Source organism: Monodelphis domestica, chromosome 6 (assembly GCF_027887165.1).
Source record: "Monodelphis domestica isolate mMonDom1 chromosome 6, mMonDom1.pri, whole genome shotgun sequence".
Classification (NCBI taxonomy): Eukaryota; Metazoa; Chordata; class Mammalia; order Didelphimorphia; family Didelphidae; genus Monodelphis; species Monodelphis domestica.
In genome coordinates, this window is record NC_077232.1 from 210,228,497 (window position 1) to 210,241,370 (window position 12,874).

A 12,874-nucleotide genomic window follows, 5' to 3' on the forward strand; every position below is an offset into this window, starting at 1 on the left:
ATTGGAAGAAAAAAAAGCAGGGGGCGATTAGAAGGAAAAATAAGGAAATGATTGAAGGGAAAAGGGGGGGTGATTGAAGAAAAAAGTGGGGAGTGATTGGAAGGGGGAAAGGAGGGGAAGTGATCAAAAGGAGAAAAGGGGGGAGGGAAGGGATTAGAAAAAAAGTGGGAGTGATTGGAAGAAAAGAAAAGCGGGGTGGAGTGACTGAACTGGAAAGGTGATCAGCCTAGACAGCAGTGATTCACCAACTTGGGAGCTCTTGGGGCATTGGCTCCACACTCTTAAAGCCACAATACATCTTGCTAGAAGGTGTGAGCTATTTGTGTGATTGTCTCATCTCTCTCCTTGGACAGTAAGGTTTGGGATGCCAGGGGTCAGGCCTCACACATCTGTCCTCCCAGAGCCCTTGGCACTGTGCCTTGAACACAGAAGCTGTTCAATGTGCTTATGCTAAACGAATGAATGGATAAATGCTGATTAGCTGGCCTAAATGCTAATGGAGGGTTCTCCCTCCCTCCTCTCCACCCCCAGCCCAGGAGAGAAAGGCTTCGCAGACCGTCTTTGTTTAAGAGGCAATGTGGTTGAAATCAGGCCACTGGACCCCCACCTATTCTGCCAAAGCCGCCAGCTCCCTGACTGGGCTGTTCTGAGGGTCTTCAAAACAGTGGCAGGGAATACACAAACGTAATCGCTGCTATATTTCAAAGCCACTTACCTAAGCAGACCACCCCATCCCAACGAGAGTATCAAGTCCATCAAGAACCTGGCATGTCCTTAAGCCCATCTCTTACAAGCTCAGTTCTGGATCCAGCTAGCTGGATGAGATCAAAACCCAGCAAGCAACTGCAGTGATTTAGAAGAGGGGTGGCTTGGTGCATCTTAAATGATTAAACCAAATTGCCTCGGCTTCCTTGAATGGACTTCTAAGAGGGAACTGTTAGGACCATCAGCCAATACAATGAGGTATAGCAGCAAAGGACAAAAGCACACGCGTCACAGAAAACATGTGGTGCTTATTCTGAGGAGGCCTCAGCTTTTAACTCTGCTCTTTAATTGTCTCTACATTACCAGAGCACTGGTTACTCTGGAGAGATGGTTTGGGAAACTCAGCTATTTACAATCCATTAAATGTCTAAGGGGAACCTTTGGTTGGGGGAGGTGAGAGACAGAGAGAGAGAGTGAGAGGGAGGGGAGGGAGGGAGGGAGAGAGAGAGAGAGAGAGAGAGAGAGAGAGAGAGGAGAGAGACAGAGAGAGAGAGAGAGAGACAGAGAGAGAGAGAGAGAGAGAGAGAGAGAGAGAGAGAGAGAGACGAGAGAGAGAGAGAGAGAGAGAGAGAAGAGAAGAAAGGGAAAAGAGAGAAAGAGAAAGGGGAAAGGGAGAGAGAAGAGAAAGGGGAGAGAGAAAGAGAGAGAGGGAGAAAGAGAGAGGGGGAAAGAGAGAAAGAGAAAGGGGAGAGCAAGAGAAAGAGAAGGGAGAAAGAGAGAGGGGAGAGAAAGAGAAAGGGAGAGAGGGGGGAGAGACAGAGAGAGAGGAACAGAGAGAAATTGAGGGAGGAGAGGGGGAGAGAGAGAGAGAGAAAGGGAAAGGGAAAGGGAAAAGAGAGAGAAAAAGAAAGGGAAAGGAGAGAAAGAGAAAGGGAAGAGAGAGAGAGGGGGGAAAGAGAGAGAGAAAAGGAAAGAGAGAAAGAGAAAGGGGAAAGCGAGAGAAAGAGAGAGGGGAGAGAAAGAAGAAAGGGAGAGAGAGGGGGAGGGACAGAGAGAGAGGAACAGAGAGAAATTGAGGGGGGAGGGGAGAGAGAGAGAAAGAGAGAGAAGAGAGAGAGAGAGAGAGAGAGAGAGAGAGAGAGAGAGAGAGAGAGAAAGGGGAAAAAGAGAGAGAAAGAGAAAGGGGAAAGGGAGAGAAAGAGAAAAGGGAGAGAGAAAGAGAAAAGGGAGAGAGAAAGAGAGAGGGAGAAAGAGGGGGGGAAGAGAGAGAGAAAAGGGAAAGAGAGAAAGAGAAAGGGGAAAGCGAAAGAAAGAGAGAGGGAGAAAGAAAGAGAAAGGGGGAGAGAGAGAGAAAGGGAGAGGAAGAGAGAGGAGAGAGAGAGAGAGAGAGAGAGGAGAGAGAGAGAGAGAGAGAGAGAGAGAGAGAGAGAGAGAGAGAGAGAGAGAGAGAGAGAGGGTGTTTTTCCCCTTTAAGTCCAACACTAGAAAATGTAAACGGGAGCTGAATTTTAAAAGACTGATCTCTGTTCAAAGCAAATTCTAAACTCTTAGATTGCTATCCTTGAGAAAGAGGACAAATCTTTTTTAATGAGCCCTCCTAATTCCAGCTCCTCTGTGGATTTCCCAGGAAATTATTTCTAGATGAAATAATGTTTTTTCAGGCAAGTTCTCTCTTCAGGGGATTTAATGGTGTAACTGGCATCTGAGCTGAAAAGAACTATTAAGGACAGAAACTAGCAATCAGGCAGGAAGTACCTTTCAAGCATTAAAGAAGAATATTGAATATCAATACAGCAAACTTTCTATTAGCTTAGGAGGAAAGGATGGGAAGAAAACTGAAGTCAGCCCCTCCTCCCCACCTCTCATTTCACCAAGTCCTTATTCCTCTTGCTCCAACCCAAACGGTTCATATCAGTGTTGGTAGCAATGTCATTTTATAGGGTTATTGATTTCTCACTCTATTTCCTTCCTTGCCTTCAAGCCAGGTCAAGAAACTAGAAAGGAATCCAGGGCCATGGACTGTGGTCTCCAGATTGAATAATCAACCAATAGTCAAGAATTTTCAAATCTGAGCGAAGGATACAATCAATCCAATTCGATTCAATTTAATGAAAATCGTATCCCCTGTAAAATCAGGAGATTTGGTGATAAGACTAGTCCAAAAGGTCTGTGAATTTTTTAAAAAATATTTTGATAACTATTTCAATATAACTGGATTCCTTTGTAATCCTCAGGACTTTATTTTATGCGTGCATGTAAAAACATTATTCTAAGAAGGGATCTAAGGAATTCACCAGTCTAATGAGGGTGGGGGGGAGAGGAGAATGTAACATGATGCAGAAATCATAAAGAACCACTCCCCCTTCCCATCTCTGCACATGTGGTCCACCACCTCATGCCCATCTAGATGATCTTTTATGAGGATTTTTTTAAACCTTTTTAAGCCCCGTAGACCCCAAAAACAGCACCACAAGAGAAACTGGAGGCTTTGGTAGAATAGATGGTGGTCCAATGGCCCAGTTTTGTAGGCACTATCTCTTAACATAAAAGATTTGTCCCCTTCCTCAAGGATAGTGGCCTAAAAATTTTAGAATTTGCTAAATCTAAATTGAGCTCCTATTTATATTTTCTAATGTTGGACACAGCGATCAGGAAAACTTGAATTCAAATTTGACCTCACACTTACTAGCTGTTTGACTGTGAGCAAGTCACTAAACCTTGCTTGCTTCTGTTTCCTCATCTGTAGAATGAGTTGGAGAGGGAAAGGGCAAAATCTTCCAGTATCTTTGCCAAGAAAAACCCCAAATGGGTTCATGAAGAGTCGGACGTGACTGAGACAAGTGAATAACAGCAGTGTTCGATTTAGACAAATTTAGATAAACAAAAATCATCTTCAGATCTCCCCCAGCCCTAACATTCCATTCTGTTTCCCAAGTACACACTCTACATACAATCAGAAAGGCACCTGCTCTAGAAACCATCCTGATTTGGATAAATAGAAGAGTCACCCCTATCATCTATAAAACCACAGCCTGAATGACAGCTGGAAGGGGCAGGGACAACATGGCAGCCTGGGCAGATCTTCCTTGGGAGAATTAAAGGATGACACATGCCACGGAGATAAGAGGTCTGTTTTAGGTGGCCAAGGACAAAGAATCGGGAGAACACCTGGGTCAATGCATCTCACCGGGGAGAATTCATGCCAGGAGACACGGGATGCTGAAAGACCCAAGTTGCTGTCAAAGACTGGGGAGGCATCCTTTGGGTCTCTGAAAGCATTCTCCATGGCTAGAGTAAGACACTAGAAAGTCACCATTGGATTTTAGCAACAGTTGTGCTTGAAATGCATGTTTCCATAGAAAATTATTTTTGTAACCAGAGAATAATGTTCAAAATTGACCAAATTTTAAAAAATTAAAAAAGAAATTAAAAAAAAAAAAGAAATGCATTTTTCCAAACCTTAGAACCTAAGCTACCATGATCGGTCTTCTTCAGAATTCTTCATATTCCTATATGGCACAAAATATCAGACTTGGGACTTCGTTTCATACAGTTAATTATCAACACCAAACCGATACTGATCTGCTTTATTCATAAACTCTCATGTTAACCTGGCAATTAAATATTAACTTTTTAGTAGGCTGCCAGGTTTATTTCCTCATAAACTACTGTTTACAGGCATACCTAACAATTTAAACAGGCTCATGTACATTAGCAAAGAACCAGATGGCTAAGAGTTCAACTGTACCCTGGGGCTGATGTGAGTTAAAGGGGTAAACTTATGAAATATTCATTAAGAGTCACCGTAATGATCTAATTGCTGTTGTCACTTCCTTTGTTTGAATTTATCCACCCCTACATCCTACCCCCATTCAACACACACACACACACACACACACACACACACACACACACACACACACTTATTCATACATACTAACATATATATTTAAGTGCTATATTCCTGACCCCATATCCAAGTAGAATAAAAGTTCCCTCATCTGTAAAATGAGTTGGAAAAGGAAATAGCCAAACTCTCCAGTATCTTTGCCAAGAAAACCCCAAATGGGGCATGAAGAGTCATTTGGACCCAACTAAGGGGAGGGAATCTTGTAAATAAACCTAAATAAATACATATTGGATTGGACAGGACTGGCTCTGTGAAGTTAACTTTCCATTTAAATTTCCTTTGACCAGAGATCACGGAGCCCACAAAAATGAGTCACACAATAAGTATGGGGAAGGTTCAGAATTTAACCTTAGGTCCTCTGACCCTGAAGCTCAGGTGTTTTCCACAAAGCAGTAAGGTAATACGAAGGGGACAACAAAAAATGGAAAAGGAAGAGAAATAAGTGGCTTGGATAAGCAGTCCTTGCCCAACAGGCATGACTACAAGAGAGAAAAAGAAAATGGCGCTCCCACCTTGCTCACGTTGTCTGATTTGGTGGCGAGGCTATTTCCACCAGCGGATAACACGCTCTCAGGAGAAGTCGGGGGTCCGGGGAGAGCCGTCCCTGCCCGGCCACTCAGTTCTGTCTCCAGGGAGGTGGCGGGGATGCCGGGGGAGTTCAGAGAACCAGCTGCCACACAAGCCATGGGCATGGCCGGCCGGTTGAGGTTGACAGCAGCAGCGACATAGGCAGCGGAGGTTGGAATCGAAGGCTGAGGTTGCTGATGGGGTAGGATCACCGTAGCAGGGCCGAAGCAAGCTGAACTCTGCACCTGGATGGGCATCACCGCAGCTGTGGGGCGCTCCTGGTTGTGAACGGCAACTAGCAGAGATGAGAGGAAATACAGATCAAAACTGCCACACCAGAGGGAGTTGCTCCATTGTAACAGACTGTGATAAAAGCTTGCTCTAGGAGGGCTTCAAAGTGACTTGTCTCAGTTGAATACTAGGAAGGGCATTTCCAATAAGAGGTCAGACTTTCAAAGGTCAGACTTTCGATTTAGCCAAAAGCCCTCCATCCAGTTAACATCCCATGCTCTTTTTGGGGGGGGTGGGGGAGAGTTTATTTATTATTATTTGTATTATATTCTTATTTATATATATATTTATATTACAGGTAATCAAAATATATTATTTATATATTTATATTACCTGTAACATAAATAATTTATTATTTATATATTATATCTAATTTATGTATTTATATTAAATATAATATAAATTATTTATTCTTTTTGTATATTTATATCATGCATGATATAATATAATATTTATTATTATTTGTATATTATTGCTTTATAACATTTATATTATATAATAAATATTTTTCTTTATTTATTTTACATTTATTGATGTCTGTTTGATATAGTTCAGGGAAAGAATCTATAAATATAAAAGCATTTTTTTTTCCTTTTGGATATCACCATGGTCCATGTAAATACTCAACAATTAGAATCACCTAAAGCCAGATTTGAACCCAGGCTCTCTTGCATCTGAGCCTGGCTCTCAATTTACTGAGCCACCTATATTGCCCCTATTGGAAGGATCTTAATGAATGCTTATTCTTTTCCCTTTTTCCTTTCTGTCTCTGAGTTTCAGGGAAATCTCTCAAATCCCACCTTTGAGAAGTATTAAATCTATGACCTTAGGCCAGTCCTCCCCCTCTTTAAGCCCCATCAACTTTTTCAAAACACATTTCTGACACTTATTAACCGTGTGATCCTAGGAAGTCTTAGCCTCTCTGAGAAAGTCATCCAAACATGAAGCTTTAGTCAGGTTGCACTCGTTTGGGTGGCAAGAGTTTCCAAACCAATGAAATCCTAGGTTCCTGATATACTATGTAACCAAATGCAAGGTTCTCTGGTTTTCTCCCTTCCTATTTTCAGTTAAAAAAAAAAAAAAAAAATATATATATATATATATATATATATATATATATATATTTACTCTGCTTAACATTTAGGCTATTCAGATACACTCCAAGTTTTATTTTGCCTCCCCGGTGGGACCTAAGACATCTGAAGGATAAAGAAATGCAGAGATTCAGGAAGTAAATGAAAAGGAAGGGAGATCTATTTCTTTTGTAATTCTTCTTTTAGAATCATGAGAGAATATCATAGACTCAGAACCAGCCTTGGAGTTAATATTGTTTTTTAGACTTTCTACTGTTGTCTGAATTTTTGGGACCCCATTTGGGGTTTTCTTGACCAAGGATATTGGAGTGGTTTGCTATTTCCTTCTCCAGCTCATTTTACAGATAGAAAAACTGAGGCAGACAGGGTTAAGTGAAGTGCTCAGGGTAGGTAAGATCTAGGCTCAAGTCCCACCTCTGATATATACTATCTGGGTAACACTGAGTAAGCCACTTAATCTCTCTGTGTCACCCAGAAAACAATAATACGAAGTTACTGAGAAGGCGCCCACCATGCATGGTAGATTTTCCCCATGGGGAAGTTCCCCGGATCAAGAAAATCACAGGCTCCATCTCTGTCCCCCTTTGTTAGAATCAGGTCCAAAAACTGAACTGAAGAGGAATTTCAATCAATCCATCAGTAAACATTAAGTGATAACTGTGTGCCAGCACTACACTGAGTGAATAAACAAAGAAAGGAGCAAGAATCCCTACCCTCAAGAAGCTGACGTTCTAATGGAAGAAACAAGTAAATAAATCAATGCATACCAGATATGTACAGAGCAGATGGAAGGTAACCTTAAGAGGGAATATTTTTAGGTTCATTATATATTGTTTTAAGGTCTTTTTTGTTTTAAGTGTCAACATGAGATGATATCTGTAGAGTGCTCAGCAGCACAGGGACTGGCACACAGCAGCCACTTAGTGTTCATGCTTGCACCCTGCTCCGGCTCTCCTCTGTCCTGAAATCTAGCCTTTAAAAGAGTGTCTAGTTCAAAACCCTCCATTTACAGATGAGGAGACTGAGACCCAGGGGAAGGAGGGACCTGCTCCTGACTGCCTTGCTGGCCTATAAGTCATGGCTAGGTTTATGAAAAAATGCACAGCCTGAGGCAGCTAAGGAACCCAGAAGACAGAGCAGCAAACCTGGAGTCCAGAGAAGTGGGGCAACCCTGAGCAAGTCGCTGAACCCCAATTGCCTAGCCCTTGCTGCCCTTCAGTTTCAGAATTAATACTCAGACAGAAGGTAAGGATTTAAAAATAAAACCACAGCCAGAAAGCCAACAATACAAGACAATGGGGGTGGCGAGCACAATGGGACATGGGGCAAAGTGATGCCCAAGTGGCAGGGCATGGCAGCAAGTCTCAGATTGCTGGGTCATGCTGGTGCCAACATCTGTACACCCAGCACGAGCCCAGGCCATGTGAGGCAGGGGTATATCTGAGCAGCCCCTCTTGGTCTCTGCCTCCTTCAGGACTTTAAGGTCCTTTTCTAAAGTGTTTGGGACAAAGCTCACGGCCATTCTCTCTTTACCTGTACGAACAGCGTTGCGAGCTTGGTTGACTGTCATTTGGCCGGTCATGGCCATCAGCACCTTGGCCTGCGGGCTCGTCTGGATGTGGGCAGCGGATGCCACCACAGCAGGCACCACGCTGGGGCTCCCCGCCACACCATTCCCCTGCAGCTTCTGGGAAGACCCTGACGCAGTGGATGGACTGACCATGGTCACCACTCGGCCTGTCTGGCCAGAAGTAGACATCGAGACTTTAGACTGGGATGCGCTTGTCACAGTCCTGGAGAAAGACAGAAACAATGTGAGCAAGAGGGAAGAAAGGTTAGCTGGGGAAAGAGCCATGGATGGAAGCACCTTGAGGAGAGACCTGGATATGCCCTGGATAACTTGAGCCTCTATTGAATCTGTGCTGGGCTCTACGGGGGCTGGGACATGGGGACAGACCTGCCCTGTGCAGAGAAGAAGCACCCTGCAGAGAGGCAATGGAGTATTGGCTGCTACTATCATCCAGTATATCCACTGCTCTGTGACTGAGGTAGGCTATTTCCTTCTTCAGTCCATTCATCTCCAAGAAACGGAGGCAAACGGGCTAAGTGATTCACCCAGGGTCACACAGTTGCTAAGGGTCTGAAGATAAGATGAGTAGTTGCCTGTAAGTAAATATAACCTGTGCATGCACATGCACACACATGTATATATTTACTACATATATAATACGTGTGTTTATGTAATATATAGTAAATATGTAATACCCTGTTTAGATAATAAATATATAATGCATTTATAAGCCATGTAATAAACATATAAGACTATATATAGTAAATATATAACATCTTTACATAATATATAGTCAATATATATTTATATACGACACAGTAAATGTGTGCTATATATAGCAAATGTATAACACTATACACAATATATAGTAAATATATGTTACTTATGTACTATATGGTAAATATGGAACACTATATACAATATATAGTAAGTATATTGTTTATTTATATACTATATATAAGATGTATATGCTATATATTAAATATAGAACACTATATAATATATAGTAAGTATATATTCATATACTATATAATAAATATGGAACACTATATAATTTATATAGTAAATATAGAATACCATATTTAACTACTATATATCATAAACATAATACTTTTTATAGTAAATATATAGCATTGTGTATTATATGTAGTATGTATTTATGTACGATATATAGTAAATATGTACTATATATCATAAATATGGGACACTTAAATATAGAACTACATATGACATGGATTGTTAAGTATATATTTATGTACTGTATATAGTAAATGTGTACTATATGTGGTAAATATGAAACCCCATATTACAAATATATGCTATATTTATGTACTCTATAACATAAACATATAATATTATATATAGTAAATAGATAATTATGAATTATATATAGCAAGTATATATTTATACTCTTTGTAAATATGTATTATATACCATCAATATAGAATACCGTGATATATAATGAATATATAACACTATATATTATAAATATAGTAAGTATATACTTATATAATGTACATAGTAAATGTGTACTATATATAGTATGAAACACTGTACTTTTGAAATGTGGTAGATATATAATACTATTTTTATATATTATATTACATACTATATACAGTAAATATACAACACTACATATTATATATAGTAAGTATATCTTTATGTGTTGTGTATAATAAATATTTATTAAATAGTAAATATGGAACACTATATATTATATATAGTAAATATGTAATAGTATATGTTTTATAGAATAAGTGTATATAAAATAATTCCAGCTGTTGAAAGAAAAGCATTAACCTCTTGGGGGAAAGGAAAGGCCAGGCTATGTTGAATTGGTGATTGTTGAGCTGTCTGGAAGGGAGTGAGGGATGGCAAGCATGAAGGATAGGCAATGCAAAGACAGGGTGGAAGAAGATGGAATGTTATGTATCAGAAAATGTCTGGATTGGGTAAAGTAGTAGGTTCAGAAGTAAGAAGATGGGAATAAGCATTTAGACAGCATCTACTATGTGCTGGGCACTGGGCTAAAGCTTTTTACAAATATCTCCTCTGATCCTCATAACGACCTGGAGAGGCGAGCCCTAATATTATCCTCATTTTTACAGTTGAGGAAACTAAGACAAACAGAGGTTAAATGATTGCTCAAGAGTGATTTTTTTCTTGGTAAGGAAGTTTCTAAACTGGGAATCTCCCAACACTAATAAACTTACAGAAACAGATAAAAAACAATTTATGGTCCACCCAGCTAAAGTCCTAGTACACGTGATTGCTTCCCAGGTAATAATAAATGTTAATAATGATGAGGAAGAATAGAAGGAAGGGAAGAAAAAGGAAGTGGGGGGAGAGTTAGGGAGACAGAGGAGGGGAGAGAAGGAAAACAAGGAGAGTGAACTCTCCCAAGATTATCTAAATGCCCCAGGAAAAGATGAGAATGAGATGAGAAGGAACCACCAATTCAGAAATTGGCACCCACCAATTACTGCCCGTTCTGACCGTCTAACAACCCTTGGAAGCTAGCACTAAGGCCATCCCTATCCCCCACTGGGAAGATAAAGCAACCGAGGGCCCATAGTCACTCTCAGGGGTAGGACTTCAACCCAGGCTTTTGCTGACTCGAACAAGTCAAAGACACTTTCCAACCCACCACTGTCTTTTCTATCCCCTTCCTGAACCCCCCACTGAGGTTCCCTATCACCTTTTTTCTGTTGTTTATTAGTCACTGAAGTCATGTCTGACTCTTCCAAATCCCATTTTGAGATTTTCTTGGCAAAGATCCCAGAATAGTTTGCCATTTCTTTCTCTGGCTCATTTGAAAGATGAGGAAAGTGAGGCAAATAGGGTGAAATAACTTGCCCAGGTCACACAGCTAGTAAGTGTCTGAGATCAGATTTGAACTCATGAAGACTCCTGCCCTGGCACCTGGCTACCAACTCTTACTTTTCCTGACTATTAATAACACAATCACTTCTATTTGATACATAAAGAATTTTTTTATTTCCTGTCAATCACTCTGACGTATGTATTACACAGTTTGTTGCAAAAACGTCCTTTCCCTATCACAATCAGTATGATATTTGGTAGTGCACAAAGCAACTGACTTTGTCTCAGGGAGACCCAAGTGTGAATTCTGCCTCCGATACTATCTAGCTAGGTGGCCATAGCAGGTCATTTAATCACTTTCAGTCTTGCTATCCTCATCTGTAAAATAAAGATAATAATAGCACCTACTTCTCAGAGTTGTTGTAGGAATCAAATGAGATGACATTTGTAAAGACCTTTGTATAAAGCTCTAGCTACTATTAAGCTATAAATAATATTGTTAATTTAGTTATATAATATAATAAAGGTTAATATATTGACTTATTATTTTAAATAATATTAATAAAATAGGGTGGCTATAAAATCACTAATAAATTAAAATAAATTTATAATTGTAATTAATATATTATATAATAAAATAGTTTTATAAGTAATGTAATTTAATATAATAAAATAACTTAAATATTATATATGCATTATATTATCACAATATCGTATTGTCAATTTGGAATCTAGAAACCCCCAAACTTGTCGCAACATGAGATCTGAAAATGCCCAAGTTTAGTTAGCTTGAAAGTGAAGATCTCACACTTGACCTTGTCACATGAGAATTTCTCTGAAGGGAAGTCCCAACTTCACAAGTCTCAGACTAACAATAGACTTTAGATGGATCTAAAGTCTTAGTCAGGTGTGAAGTACTCTTTTCTTGTCCTGGTAGGTTCTTCCTTTGTGTCAAAGTCCTTTCTAAGGTAGCGCTGTCCTTGGATGGATCTTTCCCTTTTGCAGTCATTGTAAAGCCAATCAACCATACTGTCCCATCCTCAGGTCCCCAAGAGGTATATAAATTCCAATTCTTTTGTTTCTTGGAGCTCTCATCTCTGTGAGGTGATTTCTCCCAGGGATACTGTCCCCAGAGTCCCAGGCTATAGACCCTGTAAAAGTTTTTTGGTGCTGGACTCTGTATGTAGCCAAAACATTTGACCCATCTCTTTCCTGATTAAAGAGTTGTTTTTTCTGACCACTTTAGTAGTTCTGTGTTTTTTCCAAGTTAATAGTTTACAATATAGTAATCTATAAGTATGTGCATCTGCTATGTCATATAATGATAATATTATACCAACCTATTAATTTTAATAAGTCAATTAATAATGCATTAATAAATGCATTATATTATATAATTACTATAACTATAATTAATATATTATATTCTACGATATCAATAGATATTAAATTACTTTAAGTGCTAGCTACTTTTATTGTTATTCCTTCACATCAGGTGGTGTAACCCTCTAATCCTTTAGTATATATTGCTGTTGACAAGAATAACATCACCTGGTGGCCAACCTTTGGGTGATGAGGCTCTCTTGGCTTAAGCATCTGATCTGTGGATGACAGACATACTGTGTCTACCTTTCCAGTGTTCTTGAACCTTAGAGACTACATTTCCCACAATCCCCTTTTCCCTTTTCCTATCATGCATCATGAGTGAATTTTGTATTCAGCTTCAGTTTTGAGCACATTTTTGCGCTCTGCGCACTCTCTGCAGGAAGTGCAAGCTGGCGATAGCAGCGTGGAACTAGGTGTTTGGCGTTTAATTTTTCCTTTTTGTTCTAAGTCTATTTTTAATAAATAGTATTAAAATAATATTTAGAGTATTGATTATTAATTTTCCACCTTTACATTACTCTATGTTCC

General features: G+C 39.7%; 1 protein-coding gene across 1 annotated transcript in view; it reads right to left on the minus strand.

Moving 5' to 3' along the window:
• SH3RF1 (SH3 domain containing ring finger 1) overlaps positions 1 to 12,874 on the minus strand; it is a 227,585-nt gene that overhangs the window by 21,876 nt on the left and 192,835 nt on the right. Inside the window, 2 exon segments of the mRNA XM_056802879.1 lie at positions 5,128 to 5,477; positions 8,101 to 8,360. Of these exon segments, the coding sequence (XP_056658857.1) occupies positions 5,128 to 5,477; positions 8,101 to 8,360 (610 nt within the window).